The following is a 17,252-nucleotide window of genomic DNA, read 5'->3' on the forward strand; positions in this document are numbered from 1 at the left end:
CACAGACAAAACAAGTGAATGAAGAGCTGTAATGCAATACAAAGTCCCCTGCTGGAAGGTGACTATCATTATCTCAACTGCAGTATAACCTAATGATCTGACATCTGCCAATGATGTACATACAATTTTTCAACATGCTATATATAAAATAAATTGTAACATACAATGTTTGGATAAGAATTTGAACATATATAAATCTACAGTGACTGTTATTGATTGCTTAAAGATCTATAAATAAAAAAATGATATTTAAAAACATGGAAACTAAGATAACTTATGTAATGAAATATTTCACCATATTAAAGGGAAGTACTTCTAAAGAACACACCAACAATTCTTTTTTGATTGGGTTCATATGTTGAATATTTCTACACTTATTCAAAAATAAAAAAGATATCTCAATTTCGAACTAGATGGGTCGTTCTGGCTAAGTTTCATGCAGATCAAAAAATGAATAAAAAACACTGTGCAAAATAAACATGCAATACAATAAAATGAAAGATACTGACAATGTGATAAATGTAGCCAAATGTTTAAGTTCATTTGTTTAAAAGTTCTCCTTTTTTCACTAATATACTGCCACATTGGTCTATAGCATGTACATCTCAGACCTGTTAAGAACAAAAACAGTCGCCCACACGCTGTGAAATTACTATTGTTCTACATGAACTGATATGTGATTAATGCATATATGTTTATCGAAGACGATTCATTTGGAATCATATAACAATAACTAATCTAATTTGATAATCAAACTTACCTTTTCTATTTCCTCTATTATTTTTGGTGCTCGATTTTTTCTGAATTCCTTGATTTGCTGTTTCAGCTGATCCGTCATCACCACCTGATAGCGCGATGGCTGTAAAACCTATTATTTATATTGAACTTTAATAAAAGCAAAAAGTAAAAGAACTAAGAAATTAAATTTAGTAACAAGAGGGCCAAGATGGCCCTATGCCGCTCACCTGAGAAACACGCTATAAAATTGTAAACATGTTTGACCTAGTAATTTCATGAAAAAAATATTCTGGCCAATTTTCATTAAGATTGGACCAAAAATGTGGTCTCTTGAGTTTAAACATGTATTTTCTTACATATGACCTAGTGACCTAGTTTTTGAACCTGGATGACCCATATTCAAACTTGACCTAGATATCATCAAGGCAATCATTCTTACTAAATTTTATGAAGACTAATCAAAAAATACAGTCTCTATTGCAAACACAAGTTGTTTTTTCTTTAATTCAACCTAGTGACCTACTTTTTGACACCTGATGACGCATATTCAAACTTGACCTACGTTTTATCAAGGCAATTATTCCGACCATATTTCATGAAGATCAATTGAAAAATACTGTCTCTATCGCATAGAAAATGTTTTTCTTTGATTTGACATAGTGACCTAGTTTTTTACCTCAGATAAACCGTTTTCAGACTTGCCCTCAATTTTATCAAGGCAATCATTCTGACATAATTTTATGAAAATCAATTGAAAAATACAGCTTATATCGTATACAAAGTTTTTTCTTTGATTTGACCCAGTGACCTATTTTTTAATCCCAGCTAACCCATATTAGATACTGACCTAGATTTTAACAAGGCAATCATTCTGATTAAATTTCATGGAGGTCAGTTGTAAAGTACAGCCTCTATCGCATACACAAGGTTTTTCTATAATTTGACTTAGTGACCTAGTTTTTGATCCCAGATAACCAATATTTAAACTCGACCTGGATTTCATTAAGGCAATCATTCTGAAAAAAAATCATGAAAATCAATTAAAGACACAGCTTCTAACGCATACATAAGTTTTTTGTTCTTTATTTTGACCTAGTGACCTAGTTTTTGACCTCAAATAACCCATTTTCAAACCCGGCCTAGATTGTATCTAGGGGATCATTCTGAAGTAAATTCATGAAGATTAATTGAAAAATACAGCCTCTATCGCATAAACAATGTTTTTCTTTAATTTGATCTAGTGGCCTAGTTTTTTAACCCAGATAACCCATTTTCAAACCTGGCCTAGATTTTATCAAGGCAATCATTCTGACAAAATTTCATGAAGATCGGTTGATAAATACAACTTCTATCACATACACAATCTAAATGTTGACAGACATACGACACACAAACGACGGACGCCGGACATCGAGCGATCATAAAAACTCACCTAAGCATTAACGAATCAAATTCCATACTTCTAGTATTAAAACCAAAAACTATGGGACGGACAAAGAGGGATCACTATACATAGATTTCTCTACCAGACAAAGGGAGAATACACATATATAGTTCTTGGGAACAAAGTCAATACTCTGACTCTTGACAATCATTTGACTGATTTCCACAGTGTGTCCCTAACAGGCACATACATGTGCAACCAGAACCAACAAATAAACAAGATTTTAATTGTTTGACATCAATACTTTTATTCAGGCTATATGATAAGACCTTGTGGCAGAATATTGGCTGCAGACGGGGCCTAAATTTCATACAGTCCCGGGGAGACAACTAACTGCCTTCCCTTAACAGTACACTGGCAAGTCAGTGACCCAGGTTGGAAACCTTGGTGTCAGTCCCAACAGTTTCACACCCTGATGAGGACGATTGTTAGCGGGCAGCCCGGATTACTTCTGACTCCTGAGCTACTGCGTTCCCTGACGTAACCCTGCCCTAGGCCTACCCTCCATACATAGAGGTGGAGGGGGTGCCAACGTTACCTTGGAGTGCACCCCACCATAACACACAAAACTAATACACACAATGAACCTGCATGCCTTCAAGCAAGTCAAGCCAGGAGAAAGAGCCAGGCTGATGTACCCGTAACCCCCTTCTTCGTCTCCCCGGGCCGCCACAGAACATGATATATTTTCCCCCACTATAAAAATTTCAACAGAGATTAACAAATAAGGAAAATAAGAACAATCATGCAAGCTATGAAGAATTAGCCTTTAAAACTATAGAACTGTCCTTGTTTATGCAAGGTAACAAAAATAGGCATGTGCACTTAAAAATTATATTACTTGACACTGATTTCTTACTGTCAGACACACACCTGTGAGTTAAGAAAAAATCTGGCTTTTTTTAACTGGATGACTGTTCTTGTATATGTAAGGTAACAAGAATAAAGAAATGTTCACCGCAAAGTTATGTTACTTGACACTGGTTTCTGAAAGGTCAAGCACAGGCCCTAGAGGCTACCTGACCTTGGTGGTTGGATAGTGTTATCAGTGGTTTCATTAAATAGTGAGTGTAAAGCTGCCTTCCAGTTACTGATTAGAATAGAGTTCCCCAAATTAGACAGATGTGTCCCATCTGTATGGAATAAGTTCACTTCTTTAGCTGAGATATGACTGTCATTGTTAATGTATTTACCACCATTGGTCCGGATATATTGCTTGATAGCAGCGTTCACTCTAGTGCGCTTTTTCTCAATTTCTTTGCCAGTATCAAGAAGTGCGAAATGCCAATAACGTCTCTGAAGGATGGATGACCATATTATTGTAGTGTCCCGAAAAAGTGCTTGGTACCGCAAGATGGAACACTGGATTTTCTCTATCAGAGTTTTACCTGAGATACCGTCTAATGTCAAATCATTAGAGCCACAATGGATCATTATGAATTATGGCTTTGGCGTTTCTTTCAACATCAAGTCCGTAAGATTATCTAGCTCATCCATGTTGATGCCTCTGCGTCCTATCCACTTAACTGACATGTTCAACCTCCCGAGTCCAAGTTGTGGGTCACCTTGTTTTGCTGCCCGTTCAGCCCCAATGTACAATTGAAGACCCCACTATCCAGAGACGTTGATGACCTGAAATAACTTGGGGACGGTAAAAATTGAATGACTTGAAAAATAGGATATAATTATAATGAGGTAAGGTGGAATGGGAAAGGAGCTTAGGGGGTTACCTGATGTATCGAGTGAAAGTCTCAGACTTCCACCGACCCGTGACCTTAATTCTTTCATCGGACACACCTGCATTATGAAGGTAGGTTGCTCCGCCAATATGGAAGCTGTGTGATTTGACGTGACGTGGTGCGTTTATGAAACGCAAGGCTTTCTGCAAAACCGAGCAGAACTGGTACTTTGTAAGCGGTTTCGTATTGAAGTGGATGAACAGATTACTGCTGTCTGAATTAAGGCGGATATTTAAATACTTATATAAACTATCAACAGGACAATAGATGCCATCTTTGGCTTCAGTTTGTAGAGTGACTGACAAGCCAAGCTGGTTGGTTTTTGACCATCTAATCTGTAAGAGGACCATGTTGCGGGACACATGTACATCGCTGACTAACAATTGTTTTTGACTGCTTGTCGTGATGCTAGGTGCAGTGAACTCACTGACACATAACAATCCAAAAAATGCCAAAGAGAAAGCTGCAGTGAACAAAACTTGTTCATATGTATTGCTGCAGATGTACTTCAAACTGCCTATTATTTCGCTAAGCAAGGGAAGTGTTATTGGAGCCCTTAGATCGTTAACCTGACCTCCTTGAATACGGCCCTCAACTGCTTTAACCACCAAGAAAGATTCTGTTGGGTCCATAAGACCCCGGACCTTGTGGGCATGACTGATTCCCGAAATGTAAGTGGAAAGGGAAGATGCAGATAGACCTTGATGGGTGCATTGAACGATAAAAAGTAACGGATCTTTTAGAGGGACAGGCCATATGTCTGGTAAATGATAATTTACCCTAAAGTTGGATAACTTTTGAATGCTTGAAGCGTATGTTTTACGGGTAGAGGCTGCCGCCGAACTGGTAATTAAAATAGCGTAAGGCTATCTAGATGTTCCAGAGGTGGGAAGGAATCTGTGTGGGTTGCCAGTCTACGTCTTGCGCTGCCTGTCTGAATCTGCCCCACTGTGAACGAGAACGTGCATCTGCGATTACATTCTTACTTGAAGGGAACAGAAATATTGTTAGTTAACCAAAACTAGATGCCTGACCAGATTCATAACTCTGTCAGATTTGCACGTTTGGGATGTAATAATGTGTATGACAGCTTGGTTATCTATATGGAATAGAACTTTCTTATTGCGAAATGATTCTGACCAAGTGACAATAGCTGCCACAATTGGAAATAACTCTAACAGGGTCATATCCCGGACCAGGCCTCCTTCTACCCACTGGGTAGGCCATAATCCCTGTGACCAATGACCCACGAAATAGATTCCAAACCCCCCAGTATTGCCACCAGTATTGTCCGTATATAATTGAAGAGTGTCATTTGAGAGCCAAATGGAGTCGGCTATCAAGGTTAATTGTAGGACCGTAGGAAGTGTAACCAAATTCCAAGGTATTCCCGCATATTAACCGAAACTCGTATTTTGTGATGTTTTTTTTTTATTGTAGAGTTAATAAGCCTTCTACAGAATGCGCGCCCTGGTGCAATTACTCTGCACGCAGGGACTGCATATCTTTTAGGGAAATCTTTTTTGCCTTTATAGCCGAGATTATTTTTTGCCTCAGTTCTAAGAGCTTGTCATCTGAACAGTATCAAATTCAACCCCTAAGTAGACTATACATGTTGATGGAGTACAAGTTTTTTCAAGTGCAACAGGAACTCCAAATATTTTACAAGTATTCTTAAACGACTGCAGCGTATGTCCTGGTTGGCACGACATATTTGACTCGCCAAAAAGGAAGTCATCGAGATAATGGTGAATGTCAAAATTGTGACCAGCAGCAACTACTGCCCAGTGTAAAAAAGTGGCAAGTTTTTCCCAGAGAGCACAGCTAACTGAAGACCAGAAAGGCAACATTTTATCGTAAAAATAATAGGTAAACATCTTGCCTTTTAAGTTGACCAATGCTTTAAACCGAGCAGATCAAAGTCTGCTGGGGAAATTGGGAGAAGGCGGAAAGCAGTCTGGCGACCATAGGTGGAGTACAATACTGAGCAAAGACGTTCATCAATGAAGTCATTTATCGACTTATTTCTGGGGTATGATAAGTGGTGGATAAGGCGGTAGTCACCGCCTTTCTTAGAACTAAACCGACTGGAGAAATTTGTAAGGTAGTAAAGGGAATCTTTAGAAATGGGCCTACCACCCTGCCGGCATGGATTTCTTTAATTATTTTGTTACGTAAAACCCCTGGTAATTGTTTAGCACTTAGAAAATTTGGGGAGTCTCTGTGTTCCCGGGGGCCCTCATATTACAAGGGGAAACCATTTGATAAACCTGCTATTAGATCTTCTGCTGTGCTGTCTGGATATTACTGCAAAGTTTTAATTAACTCAGAAATGTTCAAAGGTGTGTAACCTGTCTGGTACAGAGGTGGTGTTTTATTGAGCAGTGCGGCATACTGTCTTTGGATGCTTGCCTCCGCAGAGCCTGCAGGCATGCTTGTACCTACAAACAGGAATAAAAAGACAATTACGTCCCGAATTGTAATGAGTGCATGTTAATGCTTTGGGAACAGAACCACGTTGTTTAATTACCCTTAATGCAGCAGTGGATGGTTGAGGGGGGAGTCGTTGTTGTTGCATGCTGTAAGATGAAGCATGATAGGGGGTTGACCAACATAATCAGGTGCTTTAGCGGATTGACCATTAACATTGAGTAATCAAAGTTCTAAGTTAATGGTGCCCCATGAACTGGAGGGTTTGGACGATTGCAACTGGCGAAATTGTTCATCATATTTCCACCATGAATCCGACCTTGTTGCTGCCAGGCGGATATCCCGGAGGTATTTTAAAAGCTCCTGGGACCTGTGTGGGAATCGTTCAAGAAAGACGCTTATAAATATAATGATGGCCGATGGCCATTGTTCGATGGACAATTTTGAAGATGACCCCCTCGGTTTGGTGATGAACAGTTTGCCACTTCTGAACTGCAGTTATCCAAATGGACAGTCTTCTGAGTATTTGGCGTGTGGATTTTAACAATAGTGCCAAGTCTATAAATTCCCCTGACCAGATTTTTTCTCTTATTTTCAATGGTATGCCACTACCTAAATTGTTGCAGGTATCCGAAACCCCAGAATTTGGTGGGCGAGACGTACTATCAATCAAGTTTTCAAAAGGCTCATATTGAAATAGATCTAATGGTGGTTCTGGAAATCTGAAGGAAGGCGTACATATACCTTCTAATGGGCCATGGCCTTCTTTTTCTGTGTCCCTCGTGTTTGAGTCACCGACGCCGGCATCACGTCTGCCCCGCTTCGGCCTCTCGTAAGTCTCGTCCTGCGCTCTAGGTGAAGAAACTCTTGTCTCGGATCGTCCCCGCTTGTCCGGCCGTGACGCCGCTTTGGTACTCTTTCGTTTAGGCATAATGAAACAACTGGAAATAACTTGTAAATGCGTTAATTGCGTTAAATTGTTTAGCGCTTTTTTTGGTTGTTCCAGCAAGTTCCCGGATTGTGATAATTTTGCGCCTCCTTTGAAGAGTATCTACGGCATTGCTAAATTCCGTACCATTACCAAAACGCACCGACCCACCCGCTAAGTGATGTATTTAAGAAGGATTATCGAACACAAGATTCTAGATAGTCCCTAATATAACGATTGCGCAGCGAAAAATTAGCAAAGAATTGAACTTATCTTCAATTCTACTTTTATCAGTAATAAGCCTATTATCTATGCAGAATGAATCAGTACAGTTGTACTCTTCTCAAGTACAAACGGTCTTCAGTAACAAACCCGAACACCTGATGAGTAAATGGTTATCTTGGTGGTATGTAGCCCAAATGTTAGTAGAAATAACTGTCTCACCTGTCTTGGACATTCTATTGCAGCTTGAACTGTTTCAAAGAAATGTTCATTTGCCAGTCTGTAACATTCATGGTACGCAGTCTGTAAGGACAATGTTTTATTTTATCCTTATCTTTTCTTGATCTATGAATTGTAACTTGCTTCATCAATTAGGATAACAAACAAGTTTCGTTAACAGACAAATGCATGATAACTTAAAAAAGTTTCTATTTGATTTTAGTTCATAAAAAGGAATTTTAATCTCTGTAGAGTAGTTATCATGTTTATGTAAGAGGTGTTCAGCTTATATTTGAATACTTCACAAACATACCTAGATATATTCAATGATGTATTTCGTTGCTACAAATGTTCGAGTTAAGATTTTCTACAATAAAAAACCATTCTGCAACGCTTACACTTAGATGGAACATTTGTATTAATAGTTTATTCGTCCAGTTCCTACCATTTGTCCTAATATAAGATCAAATTTATGTCAGTGTAGAATTTCTAAAGTACAACGTCCACCATCGTTCATGGTTCTTGAACTACTTTATTTTGCGATGCATGCATGTCAATAAAAAATGGTCTTTATTTATTTGATTTTATTAAAGATATATTTACAATACTTAACTAAAATCTAAATGAAGCTGCCTTTAAATATCACCTTTGGCTTGAAATTCTTTTGATGACATTGTCCTGTATTGTACATTTTGTATACTGAACTAAAGCTTATAAATCAGCAATAAAACTTCACGCCGGAATTAGTTTGAGATTCGGGCATTTTGTCTAGTAATATAACCGGCCTAAAGATAAATATTGAAACTTATATTATGACAGACCTTCGATTGTTAAACTATCAAATAGTAGTTTATTGAAGAGATTTTTTTGTTGCTGCTGTAAGTGCGTAAGAAAAAATCCTGAAACATGGGGCTCGGATTCTGGTCAAAGTTAAAGTACAAGCTGTATATTCGCAAAGAGCTGGATGTTTTCTCTTTCTTTAATATTGTTCTATCTCTCGCTCTGTCCCTCTGGTTAGATCCTTCTGGTATGGCTGTTGTCGTAACAATTCACTCTCAATGTCTTGATAATAGCCGGCGCTAGGAAGGGTAAATTGTTTGTTTGTTTGATTTTAACGCCGTTTTAACAGTATTTCAGTCATGTAACGGCGGGCAGTTAACCTAACCAGTGTTCCTGGATTCTATACCAGTGCAAATTGTTCTCCGCAAGTAACTGCCAACTGCCCCGCATGAATTATCAGAGGTGGAGGACGAATGATTTCAGACACAATGTCTTTTATCAAATCGTCACGGAGAACATACGCCCCGCCCGGGGATGGAACTCGCGACCCCGCGATCTGTAGACCAACGCTCTCCCTACTTAGCTAAGCGGGCGGGCTAGGAATGGTAAGTTGTGTTGCACTTTTCTTTTAATGTCAAGAACACAATCAATCAATGTGCTTGGTTGCATTTTATGCTTCCAAAGAATCTTCTAATAGATTTCATTTGAATGTAAAACAGATATATATCCGATTGCAATTTTTCCTCGTACAGACCCTAGGAAATGACTTGTTGTTTGTTGATTTTTACAGTGTTTATCTGTTAAACCCCGCATTTTTCCGAACCTTTGCTCTCAAACCGTAGAAAAAAACGATTAAACATTTCGACGGAAACCCCTTACTTGGCTGACACATGTCCATATGTCGGTAAATTGATTTTTGGGATCATACAAGCAATAGATTTAGGTTTTATGTCGAAGATGCAGTTGGAACGTTTCCTGAATTGATCCGAAACAATTCATATAGCACTGTGACCTAATAGTGTGACGAATATATGATAATCAGCCATAAAATGTTATATTCAAATCCGTTTACAACAAATTTCATATTCTGTTAGGAAAGCCAAAGCACTATGTTCTCTTATTTGGCACCTATTATTGTGTGTATAAAAGAGTCAAAGTGCATGTGTAATAAGATACTGTACATAATGCACAAAACAGTACAATGAACGAAAGTACGAAGAGTTAGATTTCAAAGCTTTTAGTTTTATGTTGTCACTCGGTACAATAACTTTTTAAATCAAACAGTACTATGTACGTTTCGTCTACATATTTCTAATCTTTTAATGATAGCAGTCGTATTTGAATGATACCATAGTTGTGTTCATTGTTAAATTGTTCTGCCCACTGTTTTCTCCTCAAGGACAAACCTATTATATTAACTGGGGACCATACGCCACTTTTTATGGAGTTACACACTAGTGTATCATTGGGGTTCCATGAGTACCCCCGTATGAACACATCTGCGGATGTCTCTGGTCCATATAACATGTCTAAACGTTGAGCTCTGACAAACAAAGGGTTAGAGGGCGAACACGATAGCATATCAATGAAACTTTTGATAAACCGTATAAGGTTGAGGAAACACGTGCAATAATTGTCAGAAATAATTTACTCACACGTAAAATATTGTCGCGTCACTTGCGCGGAGGTGGGGGGGGGGGGGGGGGGGGGGTGAGCGGATTTTCAAACGAAAAAATGATTATTGTTCACATTGCAATAGAAATGGTTATGAGAAATGTCAATAAAGTCATGTATTTTGTTCAAAAAATTGTTCAAATTACTTGAAGATACCCAGTAATGATCTTTCACTCTCTTTCTTACGCTCTTCAGAAGTCTGGCTTAAGCTCAGTTTTAACTAATTGGATAGGCAATCTAAATATAACAAGGTCCTTTACAATACTAAAATTAAAATCATTCCTCTTGTCATAAATTTTGGTATGTATAAAATTGTCATTAATAGAGAGATATAAATCTAGAAATAAAGCAATAGTATCGGAGTTGTTAGTTTTATGATGTAATTGCAGCTCTCGGGGATAAATAGCATCCACCAGTTGAGCAGAAAACTGATTATCCATCTAAATACAGTAATACGGTCTGCCTTTATATCTGGAGAAAGGCCCAACATAAAATCTCTTTCTTAATAATATAAAAACAAATCTGCGACAAGGGGTGCACAATTTGTTCCCATGGGAAACCAATTACTTGTCTGAAAACCGCATTGCCAAACCTGATGTAAATATTTTTCAGTGAAAAGAAAAGGGCTAAACAAACTTCCTCACAGGTCCACATAGTATCTATTTTAACAATGCAAGTAGTAAAAATGCTTTCAATCAAAATTGTAGACGAGAAAAGTAGCATTTTCCCTTGCAAAAGTTTTTCGAATTAGGGCAGCTAGCTTTTCATTTATTAAAAAGCAATTCCGCAGTAAGCATCTTTCTGAAAAACTGTTTTAGGAAGTTATAATGAAATTTAATATCATAGCTGTTGTATGTATTTTTCAGATATCTCAAATCTCTCATTAACAGTCTAACAATTATGCTTGAAATTGCATCAAAACAGTGTAAGTGATGCTTGTTTGTTTGTTTGTTTTGGTTTAACGCCGTTTTTCAACAGTATTTCAGTCATGTAACGGTGGGCAATAAGCCTAACCAGTGTTCCTGGATTCTGTACCAGTTCAAACCTGTTCTCTGCAAGTAACTGCCAACTTCCCCACATGAATTATCAGAGGTGGAGACGAATGATTTCAGACACAATGTCTTTTATCAAATCGTCACAGAGAACATACGCCCAGCCCAGGGATCGAACTCGAGACCTCGCGATCCGTAGACAAACACTCTCCCTACTGAGTTAAGCGGGCGAGACAAATGTGTTAATTTTAGTCTTCTCGGAACGTCTGTAGACATATTTTATGGAAGATGATATCGCAGCTTACTGAAGGTACCTCGGAATATCTATAATTACATGTATGTATAATAATATATGAAATAATATCAAATAAATAACTTATTTTGTTGTTGTCGCTTAGTAAAAAGATAATGCTGAATATTTGATATTGGGGTAGTTGGTTCATGAGCAGTGCCAACAATTTATACCAGCACATCTGTTTGATGACGCTTGGTGTCGTACTAGCAATCTAAAATAATACAGAATTCAGTTGGTACGTGTTGCGGTCTTGGTATCAGTAGATCCACAAGAAACTGCATCAATGTGTCCTTGTAACAAATCGGTGCTAATATGTCCATTGGTCCATAAAGGAGTTTGAAATTACTTACCATTAAGGATTGCAGCAACGTATAAATAATTTCTCTTTCTTGCATTTTTTGTTTCTCCAGGGCATCAAATGCATCAGTCCACTGATTGTCATATAGTTCTGACATTTTCTCGGAAATCTTTGTAGGTCTATTCTGGTCACTAAGATCAGTTATATTTGGATTGTTATCTCGGAGTTTACTTGACGCCATTGTGCTCAGTCTGAAAAAAAATGTGGTTAATTGAATCAGGACATCATTGAAGCTTTTAATGGAACCTCGAGCTACCTTCATGATATTTTAGATATAAACAACCTATATTTTTCAGAAATGAAGACATCGTTTATCCAAAAGAAATAAAGCTTCGCAAGGCTTATTACTCAAATTAAGAAGCGTCAAATTTTGTACTTACATTGCACAGTTGTGTGAATAGTAATTTAGAAACAAAAATATATGAGTACAGAGAAGATTGTCAACTTCCCCCACCCTGATGGAGATGTCCCTCGAGAATCAACATAAGACGCTGTTCATATTTTACACAACTTTGCAAGATCTTGCTCGAAGTACGAGAATTGTAATAATATTTGACATAATAATTAAAAATTATAATATGTCAAACATACACGAGTCAAGACACGAAGCCGTCGTTTATATGACTGAAAAATTGTTGAGAAAGACGTTAAACCCGAACACACACGCACAGGACACGAAGATTTTCTTTTATAAGCAGACAGTTTTGATATACTCGTAAAGTATAGGGGTTTCGTTGAGTATGCTTGTTGTATGCTTGATATTGGCATACATTATTAAAGTTGGTTTAGAACATAGGCAATTACCGTTACGTTGGAGAGTTTAAGTTTCAGAAGATTATGTCAGGGAGAGATAAACATTGATAGTATATTATATGATAGAAATGTTGTTATTTCACAACAGACTATTGACCTCTATGCAGATGGACGTCGGTCTTGAATTCACATTTGATCCGTGAAGATATCTCTTAATGCAAATTTGCGCGCTAGAATTTGGCGAACATTTTCATTTAAATTTCTGTGGCGCAAATGCTCTTGCAAAGGTAACCCCAATTTTCTTTACATTTAAAGAACATTTTATATGTATATAACGGATGTTAAAGCCACTCAAAATTCTAAATTTTACTTTAGGTAATTTATTTGGAAATCTGAAGGGTCTGGCATTTTACTCGTATACCGCTATATGGCTATATTGGTAAGTACTAGTACCCTAACTCGGTCCGTACTTTCGAAAGGTATATGTGCAGTTGTGCATGGTATCGGCACACATTGTGAAGTACATTGTATAAGAGCAGTTGTGCATGATATCTTTAGACACCGTGTTGCGCATGGTATAAGAACAGTTCTGTATTGCATGTTGTTGTGCATGGTATATATGCATAGTTGTGATTGGTATAAGCACAGTATTGCTCGTGCATGTGTAACAAGGTGGATTATTCTGGATCTTAAATTATTCAGACGTTGCTTCCCTTTGACCGATTCTTCTAATTAGTAATCAGTCAAGCATTCCAGTAAGTTCCCGCTGTTTTATGATTTTTAGTCATATGGCCCCGCTTTTTCTTCAGTTGTCCGACATGTTTTCAAGTGGACTGTTGGAAAATTTCCAGTTTTGTTCATGGAGGAATTGAGGATTCTTTTGAGGTTAGGAAATGTTTTTGTTGTTTGCAATGTATACAAGCACTGAGATCAATCAATTATGGACATTAAACCGGATAGTCGAGCCCACCTCGTCTTATCTTTTTCCTTTTAAATTATATTACAAAAGAGCACAAAGAAGGCCAGGTAACACATGGAATAAACTATTTGTAAACGATATTATTTAACTATCTTTTAAATATATTATGCTAAAGCATCTATAAGAAAATCTGCTTATACATTAAAAGTGATAACGATTTTAACATTACCAATTGTTTAAATAAGATTAATGATTTCTGAGGGGCATACAATACGTAATTTTGCACTCCGTCCATCAATACATGTATGTGTGTGCTATATAAATCAACTGGCAGTAAATTTCTCATAATAGTGTGGATGCATATAAGTAATACAAACATTCAATAGCTTAAGATATTCCTGAAGATACCTGTGGAAGTATCACCTACGTATGGTATTACTAAAACTCATGATACAACCTTTTGAGGGCATCTTCCTTTGCCGCTTTTTCGGCTTGAATTTGTTGACGAACACTTTCTATTTCTCTGTCCAGCCAGGCCTTCTGTTGCTTTAACTCGTCAAAATGCTGTAGAGGAACGTGTGTTTTCGACACTTCATTTAGTCTGAAAAAGAAGAAGTAGACTTTATAGAAGTTTTCAGGAGACAGACGGTTTCATCAAATATACACATCTCACATTGCTTACGTGTGAAACCGAATTTTACATAATTGTAAGTACGAATGAAGGACACGATTAAGGCATGAAGAATATGGAAATGAAGAAAGCTATATTTTAAAGAGCTTAAATTCGTTATGTGTTTTTACATTATATGTTTTATATTTTTTAGTTATTTGATTTTGAGGAGTGTACAATTCGTACTTTTCCATTTATTACCATTCATATGTGTGTGTTGTCTTAATCTATAAATTTTCATTTTATTCGCAGTAAATTTCCTATAATAATGCGGATGGCTATTAGTAACAGAAATATACAATAACTTTATGACATTCCTGGTGATACACGTAAAAAACACAAACACGCTATAGAACATGATACAAATGGAATGAAGGGAAAATTCAGACGTTCGGTGGTGTTCAAGAGCGTGAAGTGACCACAGAACAGCAAGAAATCAAAGTGAGTTTATGAAATGGTCAAACAAAAGTTGACTTGCGAGGACCGACATTAGTTGTCTGAAGTTACCAAAAGAAGTATTTTCAATTTAGTACTCTTCAAAATTGTTAGCACTATTTAATGCATTTTTGTCACGTAAACGAATTATCTACCTCCTTTTACAAAATCACATTCAGAACATCTAGCTGTTTATGTTCTATAGATGTGAAACTACTACCTACGTATGGTATTTCTAAACTCATGATACAACCTTCTGAGGGCATCTTCCATTGCCGCTTTTTCGGCTTGATTTCGTTGCCGAAGACTTTCTATTTCTCTGTCCTGCCAGGCCTTCTGTTTCCTTAACTCGTCAAAATGCTGTAGGGGGGCGTGTGTTCTCGACACATTATTTAGTCTGAAAAAAAAAAAAACACAACATTTTTCTGAAGTTTTCAGGAGTGAGACGGTTTTCATCAGATATACACATTCTGCATTCCTTACATATAAAACCCTATTCTTTATACGTGTAAGTACGAATATAGCACATGATTAAGGCTAGAAGAATACGAAAATGAAGAAAATGATATTTTAAAGAGCTTAAATTCGTTATATTATGTGTTTTAAAATTTTATGAATAATATCTCGTTAATTTGTGTTTGAGCAGTATAAACTGTGTATTTTGTATTTACTACATTATAGATAGAGTTTATGAAGTGAAATCTTCGTAAAAAAGAAACCAGTAGAGATGGAAACGGAGCGTATCTGAGTGACCGACCAAGGTTTCTTTTTCTCGAAAAGTTTTCCTCATGGACTGTATCTGACATAGCGTGAAATCTTCGTTTGACCAATTAGAGTTGCAGAGTCAGTCGTGTTGGATTCTCCGCCTACCTTTACCTAGCAAAAATGTGTCGGCTCCCTGTGAAGGGGCGGTCATTGGTACCATGCGTATTCAGTCGACGCACTTCATTGTGTAGAGTCGTTCTTCGAAAATTACTGCTACAGTCACATTTGTCTTCAGGAATAAGAAGCCACATTATTTAAAAACAACTCGCTCTGATTGGTCAAAAAGTAGGTTGCACACTTTATGTGTATGCATCCTAAATTTATTAAGATTTATAAATTCATTTGCAGGTAATGTCGAAAATGATATGGACATATAGTATTAAAGGAAACATTCAACAAACTAAGATTTACCTGGAGATACAAGTGAAAAAAACAAATACGTAAGAGAACATGATACAAATGGAATGAAAAAGAAAATTAAGATATTCGTTGGTGTTCAAGGTCGAGAATAGGTCGAAGAACAGCAAATAAATCAAGTGAGATTATGAAATGGTAAAACAAAAGTTGACATGCGAAGACAGATATTTGTTGTTTGAAGTGATCTGAAGAAATATGTTCAATTTAGTACTTCTTCAAAATTATTACCATTATTTAATTTATTTCTGTTACGTCAACGAATAATCTACTGCCCTTTAGATAACAGTCTATACCTGAGGCAATACTAACTACGTATGGTATTTCTAAAACTCGTGATACTACCTTCGAAGGGCATCTTCCTTTTCCGCTTTTTCGTCTTGATTTTGTTGACGAACAATTTCTATTTCTCTGTCCAGCCTTGCCTTTTGTTGCTTTAACTCGTCAAAACTCTGCACAGGGACGTGTGTTTTCGACACATCCTTTAGTCTGTAAAACGAAATATATTCACAGTAAATTTCCCATAATAATGCAGATGTAAAGCAGTAAAAGAAACATTCAATAACTTTAGATATTCCTGTGGATAAATGTGAAAACCACAAACACGTAAGAGAACATGAAACAACTGGAATGAAAAAAAAAATCCGATATTTGTTCGTGTTCAAGAGCGAAAAGAAATGTGTTCAGTTTAGTACTTTTTCAAAATTATTACCATTATTTAATTCATTTTGTCACGTAAACGGACTGTCTATTGCACTGTTGAGAACAGTATTCCAAATACGTAGCTGTTTAATGGTCTATACTTGTGGCACTACTACATACGTATAGTATTCTAAAACTCGTGATACTACCTTCTGAGGGCAGCTTCCTTTTCTGCTTGTTCGGCTTGATTTTGCTGGCGAACACTTTCTATTTCTCTGTCCAGCCAGGCCTTCTGTTGCGTTAACTCGTTAAAACTCTGTACGGGGACGTGTGTTTTTGACACATCGTTTAGTCTGCAGAACGAAATTTATTCGCAATAAATTTACTATAAAAATGCGAAAGTATAGTAGTAAAATTTAATTAAAATTAGATATTCCTATGGATAAATGTTAAAACCACAAATACGTAAATAAAACATGAAACAAATAGTCTGCACAGTAAATTTCACTTAATAATGCGGAAAAATAGTAGTAAAATTTATTAAAATTAGATATTCCTGTAGATACAAGTGAAAACCACAACACGTAGGAGAACATGAAACAAATGGAATGAAAAAAAACCCAGGTATTTGTTGATGTTCAAGAACGAGAAGTGGTCGCAGAACAGCGATAAATCCAAGTGAGTTTAAGAAATGGTAGAACAAAAGTTGACATGCGAGGACCGACATTAGATGTTTGAAATAATCAAAAGAAATGTGTTCAGATTAGTACTTCTTCAAAATTGTTACCATTGTTAATTTTTTGTCATGTAAATGAACTGTCTATTGCCCTTTAGG

At 36.8% G+C, this 17,252-nt stretch overlaps 1 protein-coding gene across 1 annotated transcript in view; it reads right to left on the reverse strand.

Moving 5' to 3' along the window:
- Window positions 1-17,252, reverse strand: part of LOC123558289 (centrosomal protein of 128 kDa-like) — a 46,284-nt gene that overhangs the window by 4,577 nt on the left and 24,455 nt on the right. Inside the window, exons 9-15 of the mRNA XM_053543213.1 lie at window positions 16,627-16,770; window positions 16,121-16,264; window positions 14,850-14,993; window positions 13,949-14,092; window positions 11,812-12,010; window positions 7,724-7,804; window positions 761-868 (exon numbers count right to left, since the gene is read on the reverse strand). Of these exons, the coding sequence (XP_053399188.1) occupies window positions 761-868; window positions 7,724-7,804; window positions 11,812-12,010; window positions 13,949-14,092; window positions 14,850-14,993; window positions 16,121-16,264; window positions 16,627-16,770 (964 nt within the window). The remainder of the gene's footprint in view (window positions 1-760; window positions 869-7,723; window positions 7,805-11,811; window positions 12,011-13,948; window positions 14,093-14,849; window positions 14,994-16,120; window positions 16,265-16,626; window positions 16,771-17,252) is intronic.

The sequence above is a fragment of the Mercenaria mercenaria genome, chromosome 5 (assembly GCF_021730395.1).
Source record: "Mercenaria mercenaria strain notata chromosome 5, MADL_Memer_1, whole genome shotgun sequence".
Lineage (NCBI taxonomy): Eukaryota > Metazoa > Mollusca > Bivalvia > Venerida > Veneridae > Mercenaria > Mercenaria mercenaria.